The 16,252-nt window shown below is 36.8% G+C and overlaps 1 protein-coding gene across 1 annotated transcript in view; it reads left to right on the forward strand.

Annotated features, from left to right (window-relative positions):
• LOC132160436 (protein-glutamine gamma-glutamyltransferase 5-like) overlaps positions 1 to 6,204 on the forward strand; it is a 29,727-nt gene extending 23,523 nt beyond the window's left edge. The window contains exons 11-16 of the mRNA XM_059570119.1: positions 2,285 to 2,311; positions 2,554 to 2,607; positions 2,709 to 2,915; positions 3,831 to 3,994; positions 4,685 to 4,821; positions 5,844 to 6,204. Of these exons, the coding sequence (XP_059426102.1) occupies positions 2,285 to 2,311; positions 2,554 to 2,607; positions 2,709 to 2,915; positions 3,831 to 3,994; positions 4,685 to 4,821; positions 5,844 to 5,994 (740 nt within the window). The 3' untranslated portion in view covers positions 5,995 to 6,204. The remainder of the gene's footprint in view (positions 1 to 2,284; positions 2,312 to 2,553; positions 2,608 to 2,708; positions 2,916 to 3,830; positions 3,995 to 4,684; positions 4,822 to 5,843) is intronic.
• The last annotated feature ends 10,048 nt before the right edge of the window (positions 6,205 to 16,252 follow it).

Consider the following 16,252-nt stretch of genomic DNA (forward strand, 5'->3'; position numbering starts at 1 on the left):
TCAAGGTGGAGATATAAGCACTACTTCAAATTCATTGTGGTCAAAGGCAAGAACGTGCATTTAATGTGTACATGTAATGTGTGAGACACGCATCTACAAAGCTAGTGGCCAAAAACACTTTTCTTACAAAGATAATACTTGAAGTGCAGGATAAAACTCTTGCTGTCTGTTGACGTGCAATAAATATCGAAAGTTATGTACGAACAACCTGTCTGTTCTACTCATTTCAACTGACTTGTGAAAACTGCTCAAAAAGGAAAAAAAAAAAAAAAAATTATTTGACATAGCAACTTTTTTTTTTTTTTAAAGTAACGCAAATAGTTACTTATCCTGGTAAAGAGTTACTTTTATTATAGAGTAATTCAGTTACTAACTCGGTTACTTTTTGGTACAAGTAGTGAGTAAATATAACTAATTTCTTTTTTAAAGTAACGTTCCCAACAGTGTTGACTAGTTTCAGCAATCGCTGAGAAAAAAAATTAAATAAAATGAATAGTTGTTTTTAAAGACAAGGAAAAGTTTTTGGTGTAGGATTACACTGACACTGTTTTCCTTCTGTAAATTTCTCACATGATTTCAAGGACATGGCAATTAACACATTGGATAAAATGTGAAATTTAGAAGTTGTAAGATTAAAATAGTACAATAGTAAAATAGTACTCGTAAAACACACTTCAGTGGTCTTTGTTTGCTTACAACTTACAGCAAAAAAAAAACATTTTAGTGAAGGTTTCTTGAACACTTTGAAAAAACATTTAACAAAAACTGTTAAATTAACTCAGTGTCAACTAAATCCATTTTGAGAATATTTTTATGTAAATATTTATGATTTTCTTCTAAATACTTTTTTGTTATTCATCTAAGTTGCAGGAAGAAGCATTCCTTGCCATTCTCAACCTCAAAGTGCTATGTTCATGGGTAAGTTGTAGCATTTATTTTTCCTTTTCTCAAAACCACTGCTCTTTGTTTGTTTGAGTAAAATGACTAAATACAATGATCAAACATGTCAATTGGTGATGCATCCTTGGTAATTTATGTTCCAAAATTATAGAATAAATTTCCATCAGATATTAGGGAAGCTATAGTACCAACGTGATCTCATGAGAATACGTGTGTATTTTTACGTTAAATGTGGTTCTACCACACGTACATTTACTTACGTTTTCATGCACATAAAAACGTACAATTTAGACGTATTTATAGCAGTAAAACGTACAAATACTTAAGTTTTAGCAGCTAAAAAAACTTTTTAATGGCAGTAAAACGTACAAATACTTACGTTTTAGCAGCTAAAAAAACGTAAATAATAGAACGTAAAGTGTGAATTTATATGAATTCCCATGTATTAATATTAAAATCGTGGCTTTAATGATTTAAATCTGTTGTATTTAATTGTCATATCAATAAATGTTTTTATTGAATTTATTGAAAGCAGTTTACTCATCTACTTAATAGGAAATAACATTTCTGTGCATGCTGCAAACCATAGATACACAAAAGCACAGCATAAAATTACAAATCACATCCATTTTATTTGTTTGCTGTACTCCATATCTTTAGAATCCAGATGTTTGCAAGGAACATATCCATATCAATCGATCTTCATCTTAATTCTCAGCAACAGCGTCCGTCACAGTCAAAGCCCGCGCTCGTTTATGATTCGAATTTGAAAATAGCGCCAGTGCGCCACAGGAACGTTACGACATGGTTTACGGCACTAATATCGAACTCTCATTGGTTCTCACATAATTCGTCACAGATTGCGACATGTCGTGTTTCAGTTGATAGAGTGCGCCAGTGCGCCTTCACGGAACTGACTGGTCAGAGAACACGTTCTATCTGTACGTATTTGAGGTTGTTTTTACGTAAATTTCGATACGTATCAAACGTAAATGACACTGTAAATACGTAAAGGCACATACGTATTGGACAGTTTTAATTTACGTCTAAATATGTACGTTTTGATTGTGAGATCAGGCTGATAGTACAGTGAGTACTTTATTTATTTTTATCTTGGCATTCATTTAGTGTACTTTGTACATGTGGGTTTGTTTTTTATAGACTGTGTTTTATGTACTGTAGGTCTTTTTTATTTTTATGCTTGATATATTTGTTTTATTGGATGTAATATTGTTGCTTATTTAACTGTGTATTCTTAATTATTTAAAGCACTTTGAGTCACATTTTATGTTTGAAAGGTGCTTTATGAATAAAGTTTTATTATTTTTATGATTACTACTGTTAAAATGTGTTTCATACAAAAATCTCATTCTTTTACATTTAGAGAGATGTTGTGGATCATTGGCTGGTGGTAAGTCATTCTAGCTCTAATGTTTAAAGCTTAAAATTGTGTAATTCATTTGACTAGTTTCAGCATCACTGACTTGTAACTTAAAAAAAGGGTTCTTGAACACTTTGAGGAGACATTTAACAAAAAATGACATGCATGTCAAACTGTTAAATTAACTCAGTGTCAATTAAATCCATTTTGAGAATATTTTTATGTAAATATTTATGATTTTCTTCTAAATACTTTTTTGTTATTCATCTAAGTTGCAGGAAGAAGCGTTACTTGCCATTCTCAACCTCAAAATGCTATGTTCATGGGTAAGTTGTAGCATTTATTTTTCCTTTCCTCATAACCACTGCTCTTTGTTTGTTTGAGTAATATGACTAAATACAACGATCAAACATGTCATTTCTTGTAGATTCTAGGGGTGTTGAAGTTTCTCTCCAGCTTCTGAAAGCCCCTGTAGTGGGAGAAAACATTTCTTTTAACGTCATAATCACTAACAATGATGCTGCTGTAAAACTGCTGAAAAAACACGTGAACGCTCAGAACAAGGAGTACAACCGCAATCCCACTGGAAGCTTTTGGGAGTCTCATGATGACATGAAGATCGGCCCGAAAGAAAGTAAGAGTCCTGCAAAAATAGCTTAAAATGAGTTTTAAATGTATTTATATATATATATATATATATATATATATATATATATATATATATATATATATATATATATATATATATATAAATCACAACCTGTAAGTGTTTTACACATTTATTCGGCTGTAGTGGTAAATGAAGTGGCAGAAATATTACAATTGCTTTTTCAGGCATCATTACAATTCATCTGATCATGATTCTCTAATGTTGGTTTGGAAGAAAACATTTTTTTAATCAGTGCAGCCAAACAAATTTTGCTATTTAAAAATAAAGCCTTATAAAGTAGCAAAACATAATTTAAAAAAGCAACAGACTGATGATTTTGTGTTCAAATGAATGGATTTAAATCAATAAAATCTAAACTGATGCTAACATTTACTATTGTATGCTGACAAATGTTGCTTTCAGTATTATTATCATGATTAAAATGTCTTTAAATTAAAATTAAAATTTGTAATTTAAAATGTCTTTATCCTCTGGCAAAACAGGCTGAAACCCCAGAATGCAGTGCATCCAAATTAATCACAATATTTTACTCATTATTTCATCAGACTGCCAAATTGTTTTACAGAAAAAAAAAAAAAACTTTTACAAATTTTTACAATGACTGGAAGCCACTCGCATCATTAAAGCATTATGTGACCCTAATGTAGCACACTACCGTCTGAAATGTTTGTCATGGAATGCATACTGCATACTGTTTATTTAGTATAAGGAAGTACAGAATTACATTGAACACAATACAAAACAAAATTCTTTTACTTACAAGTCTTGTAAAAACCTCAATCTTGACCACATGGTTTCGAATACAACAAAACATGGCGAAATGATTGATTAGGAATTGTGAGGTCACATGACTGAATCCTGTTTACTGTACTCCACCAGCTGTGACTATAAAACATGAGATCTCCTTCAAGGAGTACATGCTGAAGGAGACTGCAGAGGATTCTCTGGTTAACCTGGCTGTGGTTATTGAGGATGTGAAGTCTCAGGAGAGAGTGCTGGCTTCAGAAGAGTTCAACATCCGCACCCCTTCCCTCAATATACAGGTATATGCTGGCCCAACACGACATTTATACTAGCTTCAAAAGAAACATGAACTCCTCTACCCTTGACGCCCTTCATATAATTATCAAGAATTGTTTTGTGACAAATTTAAACCATTTTCAGATGTTTTTTTTATTTTTTATTATTATCTACGCAGTAAATACATCCATCACTCAAAGATCATAGATATTATGTTGGAGAATTTAATGACAATGACAATTTATTTATATAGCACAATTAATTACAACTTCCGTCGACCAATGTGCTTTCCATTAGGTCATTAAAAACAGAGGAAAACACAACAAACAAACAGAAAAGATATAAAATCATACAAATATCTCATCAGCCAAATTTACTTGAAGCCTTTATCTATAATGCATTATAAAAGTGTTTTAATGTATTAATTATGCTTTGCAGTGCACCTTATAATGCATTGCATAATTTCATAAATAAAATATTATAAAATTTATTAGGTAATTGTTACACCTTCAGCAAATATAATGCATTAAAACAAAAAGACTAATTTCAGATGTAAGAAGGAATCTTCAAATATCATAATGCATTGGTTATAATTATTTAAGAAAACATAACACATTACAACACTGTATAATGCATTATACATAAATGGTTATGTTTTTGCATAACTAAATTCACAAGTAAATAAAACTAAAGCAATTTGTGTTTTCTTCCAGATTCAGAATGAGGTCTCTGTCACCATTAACACACCACAAGTTGCCACGGTGATCTTCACAAACCCATTCAGCTTTGCAGTGAGAGGAGAACTGACCGTATCAGGTTCAGGACTCTTGGAGGAGAAGGCTCAAATGAGGTGCATAAAGTGCAAAGTCTTTTCTGAGCATCAACAAATGAATCACACAAATGGCTGTTTTCAAACAGGTTTTCCCAAACATTGGTTTGCCATTGGTCAGCAAACTCATAGCCCCGCCCCCAAACACACACCATTGGTTGATACAATATGTCAGGCTGATTGGAATGCTCAAATAAACAGCACAATGTTTAGAAAGTGTCACACTGTTATAATTTCCCCAAAAAAAAAATCTTTGAATCTGCATCATTAGCACGGCAGTATGAGAGAAAGTATTTCAACATCCAAAAAATGACGAGCATACCCTGATGTTTACTCCATACTATAGTGAGTACAGGTTTTTTTTGTTTTGTTTTTTACTACAATAAAGCCACATTATCATACATCAGTCTCATTAAAAAATTATAAAAAAAATAAAAGAAACCCAGGTGAAGAAAGTACACTTCCATAATGTACTTAAAATACTCTATTATCAAAATTAGTGCATGAAAATAATGCACATTAAGTATATTATGGAAGTGAACTTTTTTCACCTGGGAAGAATCTTACACTGTTTATAGAACTAGATCCCTTTTTTATGTATGTTGATTATATAGTATTAACAGTGGTTATTATGAAAGAAGCTATGCTTGTCATGATCATTTTAGTTCACATGGCTGATGAGTGATTCTGACGGGCCTCAAACAGTCGAGTTCATACAGTTTTCAGTCAGTGGGAGGGGTGGTTTCTGAGATTTTTGACATGATTATCTTTGACATCAGTTTCACTGCCACAGTGTCTATAAGAAGTGTCAGTACACACTTGTTAGTCAGCATTTCTGAAGCACTTCTGTAATCATAGGCATATCACAGCAACTCATGTGAGTTCATTGGTATGTTAAACCTGCAGATTTACATCATGATACACTTTAAACTCTATTGTAAATCACCAAACCTAAACATGAGCAGCAGTAATGGTGATGCATGGAATAGTAAAAGTGATGTTTACCTGTTTTTGTTCTAAATGTCCTATGTTTTATATTTCAGGATTACAATCCAACCCCGAGAAACCACAAAGAAGCCCGTCAGTTTCACTCCCAGGATGGCGGGTGCCAAGATGCTTTCTGCTAATTTAGTGTTGGAGAATCCTCCCACCATCCTGCATGGATTCAAGACCATCAATGTTCAAGCATCTTAAGAGTCACACACTTTTAGAAATAATTGTGAAGCCTCATGGAGTGCTGCACTAGTGGTTGAAACACATTTAGAAATTGATTGCTTTCTAATCCTTTTTTATTTATGTCACTGTGAAATCTGACTTGATTCACTGACTTGTTTTCAAGATTATTTAGGCACAAGCCTGAAAATAAAGCATTTCCATGCCTTATCCATGTTTGTGATCTGTTCACATGCATTCTCCAGAAGAGGGCAGAGTAGTTCAGTCATTCACAGCAAAGACTATCAGCTTCATATTCTCTCACATTATTAATCATTATGGGAATTGGTAACTGAGATAAGCTATATATCTAACCATTATTAATTCAAGATACAATTAAGAATTAAAATAACATAAGATACTAAGCCTTGTTTTAAGGAAAAATATAAAAATTAAGTGAGTCTTGCAGTAAAGAGAAAATAATATCCACCATAGAGGCAAGATAAATCATTTATTTTCCATTTGAATTCAAGTCAAATTCTTAGGTTGCATGGCCTTTGTGTAGAACTCCTGTGGCATTAATCACCAGTCCAGCTTTCATCAGATATAAACTGACAATTTCATCATCTTCTTCACACACTCCAAACTCATGCGGCTGTGTGTGTGATATATTGCCAATGCTGGCAGGATTTCGTCATGAATGATCTTCCATGGAAAGTTATATGCAAATATATGTGCACACACCCACAAACATGCACAAACAATGCATAATTTGTCGCTGAGTCACCGTAATTTTGTATAATGTGTAATGTGCTGAAAAGTCTTGACAAAAGTTCAATATGTCAAAAAACTACCCCAGTTGAGTTGTTATTTTACTCAACACTGTCTGCTCTCAACACAACGCTGGATGGGCTGGTAATTTAACGAGTTAATTAGATTAATTATTTATGGGGAAAAATAACATGTTCAAATTATTAACACATTTGATGCACCCCAGATCTATGTGGATCATCTGCCGTTTCATACAGTCGATTGATGACTAATATGAGGCAGAGCAACAACTTACTGCATGATGGAGCCTAGAAAATATCCCTAAAATTCAAGATATGGGGTAAAATGTCCCTGTTTGAAATTTTGCTTCATATTTACATCACATACAGTCGTGGCCAAAAGTTTCTGAGAATTACATAAATATTAGTTTTCAAAAAGTTTGCTGCTAAACTGCTTTTAGATCTTTGTTTCAGTTGTTTCTGTGATGTACTGAAATATATTACAAGCACTTCATACGTTTCAAAGGCTTTCAATTACATTGGACAATTACAGTTTGTCAGAATTAGTGGGCTTTTGTTTGTCCACCCGCCTCTTGAGGATTGACCACAAGTTCTCAATGGGATTAAGATCTGGGGAGTTTCCAGGCCATGGACCCAAAATTTCAACATTCTGGTCCCCAAGCCACTTAGTTATCACTTTTACTTTATGGCACGGTGCTCCATCGTGCTGGAAAATGCATTGTTCTTCACCAAACTGTTGTTGGAAGAAGTTGCTGTTGGAGGGTGTTTTGGTACCATTCTTTTTTATGATTATTTATTTATTGATTAATTGCAAGATTGAACAAGGTCCACATGAGACCACCATTAACTATATACAAGACCAGGGTTTGCTTTGAGAAAAAAAAAAAAAAAAAAAATATATATATATATAACAGTAAAAATAGATGAATAAGTTAGGGGGTTAATTAACGTTAGCACAGCTCTAGGATTTCCACTGCTCCTTAACAACACTCCGAAACATTCAGTACATATGAGCTAACGAGTTAATATATGAGATATTTTTGTAACAAATTCAGTCCAGGCCTTAAGTGTCTTTGGTTTAGCTTTGTTGATTCTCGCTGTAGTGAGCTCTAGTAGTGCTAGTATAGTTTGGCTGCTGGGACCGTAGGCTCATGCCAGATCTTAAAAATTGTCTTTTTGGCTGCAGTTAGAGCAGTGTGTAGAATCCTGCGCTGGCTAACCGTCAGATCAAGATCCTCATCAATATTCAGCAAACATAGACCGGGGTGCTTGATGATAACCTTATCACATAGTTCTGATACACTTAAAAACACTTCATCCCAAAAGTTACTGATAAGCTGGCACTCATAAAACATATGCATATAGGTACCCACAGAATTGGCATTACAAAGTGAACAGAAGGGGGTAGGTAATCGCTTCATTTTGTGCAAAACATATGGAGTAGCATATGCCTTATGAAGCAATTTAAAGTGTATCAGTTTGTGGGCAAGATTTTTAGACATTGTTGGAATAGTGTCCCATATCAAGTCCCAATTTAGTTTGCAGGGAGCGAATTCCATCCCATATCGTGGTAATAGAGAGCCTACCACAGCCATGCTTAAGCAGTCTGTTGTAAATAAATGACACTGCTCCTCGTGCCTGTGAATAATTCACACAGTCCATCAGAGGGTGAGAGTCCAATTTACAGTTCCACGGAATTCCGTAAGCACGCATAGCACTTCTCAACCTTAAATATAAAAAATAGGAATGTCCAGGAAGATTGTAACACTCTTTCAGAATTTGAAAGGACCTCAAGCCCTGATTATTGAATATATCACACAGGGTATGTACACCTTGATCTGACCATGGCTTAAAAACAAAAGGTCTGTTATCTGATTGTAAATTATTATTATGCCAGATCGGAGATTCAGACGTGAACTTAAATGAACACCCCATGAATTTGCATACCTCATGCCAGATTTTCAGAGAATTACACACAATTGTGTTCCCAACCTTCACATCTTTCCTTAATACACCCGTGAATAAAATATACTGGAGCTGATGCGGGAGCACAGCGGACGCTTCCACATCCCTCCAGGCGATCTGGGAATCATCCTTTAACCAAACCTTAAGAGATCGCAGCTGACATGCCCAAAAGTACAAATGGAAGTTTGGAAGTGACAAACCTCCTTTATTGGATCATCTCTGTAGTGTTGAAAGTTTAATTCTTGGTCGCTTCTTGTTCCATATGAATTTGGTAATCAAGGAATCTAATTCTTTGAAGAAGGTTCTATGGGGAGATAAAGGGATCATGGAGAACAGAAATAAAAGTCGAGGGAGGATATTCATTTTGATGATAGAAATTCTGCCTTGCAGTCAGGTTAAAAAAACATCCCATCTCTGTAAATCTTGCCTGATAGAAGTAAATAAAGAGCTATAATTTTCTTTAGAAATAGTCTGCAGTGAAGGAAAAATCTGAATTCCCAGATATTTAAATGTCTTGCTGATTGAGATCGAGCTAATTGGGATCGAGGAGGACGCTAATGCAGCAATAGTCGACGCTGACAAGGGCATTAATACGGATTTTCCCCAATTAATTTTGTAACCACTTATAATGCTAAAATCATTAAATATTTTAAGACATTGAGGAAGAGAAGAGGAAACATTAGACATATAGAGCAGGATGTCGTCTGCAAAAAGAGAGATAAAATGCTTAGAGTCACCAACAGTAGCCTAATCGGGGAAATAATGTGGTCTTGTCGAATTGCCTGCGCTAAGGGTTCTAATGAGATTGCGAATAGTAAAGGGGATAACCGACATCCCTGTCTAGTTCCCCGGTTCAATGGGAATGCCTCCGAACAGCACAAACCCGTTGAGACCCGCGCAGACGAGTTAACATAAAGGGTCTGAATCATATGTATAAAACGCGGGCCAAAGCCAAAACGGGTTAAGACAGACCATAAATATGTCCACTCGACCCGGTCAAAGGCTTTCTCAGCATCTAGCGAGAGGATAGCACGTTGTTCGTTAACCGGGTCGGGTGAGTCAATAATGTTCAAAAGACGACGCAAGTTATCCTCAGCAAAACGTTCCTTAAGGAAACCTGTCTTATCGTGGGTAATTAGAAAACCGGCAACCGTTCCCAAACGGTGGGCTAGAACTTTGGCATATAAGTGAAGTGAAGTGAAGTGACATTCAGCCAAGTATGGTGACCCATACTCATAATTTGTGCTCTGCATTTAACCCATCCGAAATGCACACACACAGAGCAGTGAACACACACACACACAGTGAGCACACACCCGGAGCAGTGGACAGCCATTTATGCTGCGGCGCCCGGGGAGCAGTTGGGGGTTCGATGCCTTGCTCAAGGGCACCTAAGTCGTGGTATTGAAGGTGGAGAGAGAACTGTACATGCACTCCCCCCACCCACAATTCCTGCCGGCCCGGGACTCGAACTCACAACCTTTCGATTGGGAGTCCGACTCTCTAACCATTAGGCCACGACTTCCCCATCAAAACTTGACATGAGTACCAATTAGTGAAATCGGCCTGTAACTAGAGCAGCATAGGGGTTCCTTTCCCTTTTTCAGCAGCAGGGAGATAAGAGCAGTATTATGGTCTCTATGGAAACAACCAGTATCTATGGCGAAATTTATGGAGTCGAGGAGGAGTGGTCCAATCATATCCCATATTGCCAGATACAGCTCCGGAGGTAACCCATCCAAACCCGGGGTCTTACCTTTATTCATAGCCACTAAAGCATCCTTCAACTCTTTTAAATCTATTGGGGAATAGAGAAAAGCACATTGATCCTCACTTAATTGAGGGAGATCTAAGTTTATCAGAAATTCACTAACAGCTTGTTCATTCGCTCCCACCTCAGATCTGTATAACAACTCATAGAAGTCCTTAAATATTCTGTTTACATCCCCTGGAGCCGTGTGAAGAACATCTGTATTATCCTTAATGGCTGTTATTGAGGCCAGGGCCTCATTACGTTTCAACCTTAAAGCCATAAGTTTTCCTGGCCGCTCACCATTAAGATAGTAATTTTGTTTGGTACGGTGTATTAAAAATTCTGCCCTTTTTAATAGAATAGCCTTGTGGTCGGTTTTCAAATTTCCCAAGAGTCTGCTTTTATTTTCCGTAAAGGTTTTTTTAAGATCTTTCTCTACATGTTTAATCTGGGCCTCCAGTTGGGATAATTTTTCCCCTCTGGATTTATTTACATGGGAGGCAAAAGAAATGCAGTTTCCTCTCAAGAAACATTTAGTCGTCCCCCATAGGATTTGAGGATTAATAGATGAACTTAAGTTTTCTTGAAGAAAAAGAGATAATTTAGAACGTAACTGGGACAAAAAATCTTCATTTTGCAAGAAAGTTGTGTTCATACGCCACCTTTTAGAGCTTAAGGGAATTATCGGAGGAGATAGATTACAAATCACAGCGGAGTGATCTGAAATCAGGATAGGTAGGATATCAATGTGATTTACTCCTTGGATAAGAGATTTAGAAATCAAGATGTAATCTATTCTCAAGAATGATTTGTGGCGCGCCGAGTAAAAAGCAGAGGTGGAAAGTAACGAATTACATTTACTCGCGTTACTGTAATTGAGTAGCTTTTTTGTGTACTAATACTTTTTAAAGTAATTTTTTTAATCTGTAATTTTACTTTTACTTAAGTATATTTTGTTTGAAGTATTTTACTTCGCTACATTTTAAAACACATTAATTACTGAGTAAAAAATAAATAAATAAATAAATAAATCGCTCCCTGGAAACTACGGCAGTAAATGGGCAGGAGGGCAAACTGGCGCTAAAATCACAAGAAAGATGCAGACGGACAAAACAGGCGTTAGTGGTGCAGACACCGCTGAAAACGAAACCCCGTCATATTCTGATGTTGATTGAACTCGAAGGAAATGAAGTGAACCCATGGCCATATGTATGCTCTATTATGCAGTGTAAGCTGTACTTGCCTAGGAAGACCAAACTAGCAGCTTATAAAATCTCGACAAGACATCAACCCTTCGCAAGAATGTATAGGTAAGCTAAATAATTGCATCGTTGCATTGGTGGTTAAAATGAAGCTTTGACATTTTAGCAAGAGGTTTTGCACAAATTAGCCAAAAAGACAGTGGTGAGGAGTGTGCTATTTTTGTTTTAATGATGTTCGCGCGCATTTATAGTGCGTTCTTTCACTGTGTGATTCAGTCTCCTAAAATGCATTTAGAATGATCACAAAATTGAAGATATAGGGGCAGAAAATTCACATATTTATATAATTTCATATATTAAATCAAAATCACACAAAGAATGCCATCTTTTCCTCCAAAAATCACCATGAATATATACATACAAATATATAACAGTTCAGTAAACAAGTTAATTAAGAGACTTGCGTTTTAGACACCATATTGCCTTTTTAGCTCTATTTCTACAACAGAAAATAATTCCAAACATGAATCAACCGTTTAAATGATTCGGTTCAATCGCAATGACTCACTTATTAACAGTGACTTGCTGACACATACTGGCCATTTTAATTTCACATTTAAAGTACCTTTTGATTTTTTTAAATAATTAATTTCTTATCATTTCAAATGAGTATTCAACATTTTATGTCTTGTATATCAAAACATTATTCATGCATTTTTAACTGCAGGTTAAATGCATTCTTGTCCTGCACTAAACAGTGTAATACATCTAAATGCCACTTCCAATGAATCTTCTGCATTTCCTCTGCATTAAAAGATTAGTTTGTTGATAATGATTTGCCTGGTAACAGCCCAAATGTTTTATTATTCTAAATTACTGATTCCTTTAATTAAAAACAACTAGTTTGAGATTAATAGACCTATCCCAGGGGTGTCAAACTCAGTTCCTGGAGGGTCGTAGCCCTGCAGAGTTTAGTTCTAACCCTATCATGTACACATATCATGTAGTTTTCAAATAAACCTAAATGATTAGATTAGCTGGATCAGGTGTGTTTAATTAGGGTTATATCTAAACTGTGCAGGACTGTGGCCCTCCAGGAACTGAGTTTGACACCCTTGGCCTGTCCCATTTTTGACTCCCTTCCACTGTTAAAATGTAACTAAGTAATTTTTACTCTGAGTAAATTTTAAATGAGCTACTTTTTACTTTTAATTGAGTAGATTTTTAGACTGGTACTTTTACTTGTACTTAAGTAAAATTTCATTAATGTAATGGTACTTTTGCTTGAGTAGAATATTTTTGTACTCTTTACACCTCTGGTAAAAAGTATAATCTCTTGAGTTCCCATTTTTCACTCTCCAAATATCACAAAAGTTGTTATCAACAATGAGCTCGTTTAATGAGTGTGAAGCCGGATCACCATGGACAGCGACAAGGGATCTATCAAATAGGGGGTTACAAACTGCATTAGCATCCATACCTACAACCAGTTTGTAATCTACAAAGTTAAGAAATAGTTTAGTAAGAGATGGGAAAAAGTCTACATCGTAATTATTAGGGGAATATACTGAGAAGAGAACTATTTTTAAATTATTCCATGAGCCAGAAGCATATGTAAACCGCCCGTTTTTGTCACCTTCTATTTTCTCTATTAGAAACGGGAATTTCCTGTTCTGGAGTATAATAACTCCTCTTGAGGCACTATTATGCGAAGAGAAAGCTATCATTTTAAAATGTCTATTCTGAAAGCGAGTAACATCAGAAGCCTTGAGATGAGATTCTTGTATTAATGCAATGTCAGCTCGTTTACGGTGCAAATAATCTAGGCATTTAGATCTTTTTATGGGAGAATTTAGACCATTTACATTCCACGATATCACATTACAATCCCTCATTCTGTCACAATATAATTACCCATAAGACAACGGTAAGTTAGCCATATAACATAACGCATCATTAATAATTTCACCCCCATGAAACAGTAAAATAACAAAAACAGCAAACCCTGGTAGTTCTAACATAATATTAGTTAACAACAGTAACACAAAAAATTATTTACTATCGGCAGCTTGCAGAGGGGAAAACCGCACCCTCTTATCTGCCTGGAAAATAAATCTACTCGAGGCCATGCACTCGGACTGTCAGGGTAACAGTTACTCAAGCATCAGCATCTCTCACCTGAGTGTCCATCACCGCGAAATCAAAACTATATCCCTACTTAGGATGTTAAAAAAACAAAGGCAAAAAGGCCGAATTTAATCCTCAGGCGGCGGCATATCTAATAGCGCGGTGGTATCCGTCTCCGTGGTGGTGGCGCTCAGAGACAAGATGTACCGCTCCAGGTCCGCAGGGGTCTTGAAGAACAGTTGCTCCTGGCCGTGACGTACTTTAACCGACGCGGGGTAGAGCAGGAATGACTCGATCCCTAGTAGTTGGAGACGTTTCCGACCTTCAGCCATAGCTTTCCTTTTTTGGGACGTTCCCTTGCTGAAGTCAGGAAAGCAAACTCTTCAACTCAAACCCTTCGAAACTCAGAGGTGAAGCACTCCTGGCTCCCTGTAGGATCGCCTGTCGGTCATTGTAACGAAGAAGCTTGAAAATTAAAGTGCGCACTCTATTCCTAGAGGGATCCTCATTCGCGTAGAGACGGTGCGCGCGTTCGATCTCTATCGTCTTCCCTTTAAGAGCCGGAATCCACTTGGGAATATGGGTCTGCAAAAACTGAATTGCATTCCCGCCTTCAGCTCCTTCCCTTAGGCCCACCAACCTTAGGTTATTTTGTCTGGATTTATCCTCGTAAAGAAGTAATTTCTCCTGGAGCTCCTCCAGACAGGACTTGTTAGCAATCGAGTCTCTCTTAACATCCCGGACCGTTGCCTGCATCTGGTCACCTCTACTGCCGAACGATTTGACATCTTTTTCCAGCGAGTCCAGTCGTGCTGTTATCGTCGATATTTCCTCGCGAACAATCATCGTCATGCTTTGCTTTATGGCGCTCAGTTGATTATTGAGCATTTCGGCAATGGCGTCATGAAGGCGATCGTCATCTTTCTGCTTTTTCTTCGCCGGGGACTGGATTAGATCTCTTTTAGATGCCATTTAGAATAGCACTAGATCCAGATATTTACATGAAATGCAGCCAAAAACTTAGTAGGGATTGAAAAAGGGCGAAAAATAGGCACTGAGGTGGAGCGTCGATATTAAGCAGCCATCACCGTCCGCTGCGCATGCGCATCCCCTTTGGTACCATTCTTTATTCATGGCTGTGTTTTTGGGCAGAATTGTGAGTGAGCCCACTCCCTTGGATGAGAAGCAACCCCACACATGAATGGTGTCAGGATGCTTTACTGTTGGCATGACACAGGACTGATGGTAGCGCTCACCTTTTCTTCTCCAGACAAGCCTTTTTCCAGATGCCCCAAACAATCGGAAAGGGGCTTCATCGGAGAATATGACTTTGCCCCAGTCCTCAGCAGTCCATTCACTATACTTTCTGCAGAAGATCAATCTGTCCCTGATGTTTTTTTTTTGGAGAGAAGTGGCTTCTTTGCTGCCCTTCTTGACACCAGGCCATCTTCCAAAAGTCTTGGCCTCACTGTGCGTGCAGATGCGCTCACACCTGCCTGCTGCCATTCCTGAGCAAGCTCTGCACTGGTGGCACTCCGATCCCGCAGCTGAATCCTCTTTAGGAGACCATCCTGGCGCTTGCTGGACTTTCTTGGATGCCCTGAAGCCTTCTTTACAAGAATTGAACCTCTTTCCTTGAAGTTCTTGATGATCATATAAATTGTTGATTTAGGTGCAATCTTAGTAGCCACAATATCCTTGCCAGTGAAGCCATTTTTATGCAACGCAATGATGGCTGCACGCGTTTCTTTGCAGGTCACCGTGGTTAACAATGGAAGAACAATGATTTCAAGCATCACACTCCTTTTAACATGTCAAGTCTGCCATTCTAACCCAATCAGCCTGACATAATGATCTCCAGCCTTGTGCTCGTCAACATTCTCACCTGAGTTAACAAGACGATTACTGAAATGATCTCAGCAGGTCCTTTAATGACAGCAATAAAATGCAGTGGAAAGGATTTTTTGGGATTAAGTTAATTTTCATGGCAAAGAAGGACTATGCAATTCATCTGATCACTCTTCATAACATTCTGGAGTATATGCAAATTGCTATTATAAAAACTTAAGCAGCAACTTTTCCAATTTCCAATATTTATGTAATTCTCAAAACTTTTGGCCACGACTGTAGTTCAATATCACTTGAGTGCATATGTGATACTCATCTTATACAACAGTTCATTAAGTTAATATTGTGTTATTTTAGACACAATGTTGTCTGTTTTGCTCAATTTTGCCAACCAAAATATAAAGACAAAATCAGAACTTTTCATCCCTGAGCAACCAACAACAGCATTTTATTTCTTAATCCACATTTTGAACTAATTTAGTGAACCATTTGGCACATTGAACCACTGGATTTGAAGTGGCGCTGCACAGACCGATCGCCGTTTGACATCAAAGTAACGCGAGACCAATTCAAAAGCACAAGTAGTTGTATATATGTTCTCTAAGCTTGCAGGT

This window comes from Carassius carassius, chromosome 17, assembly GCF_963082965.1.
Source record: "Carassius carassius chromosome 17, fCarCar2.1, whole genome shotgun sequence".
In the NCBI taxonomy this organism is placed as follows: domain Eukaryota; kingdom Metazoa; phylum Chordata; class Actinopteri; order Cypriniformes; family Cyprinidae; genus Carassius; species Carassius carassius.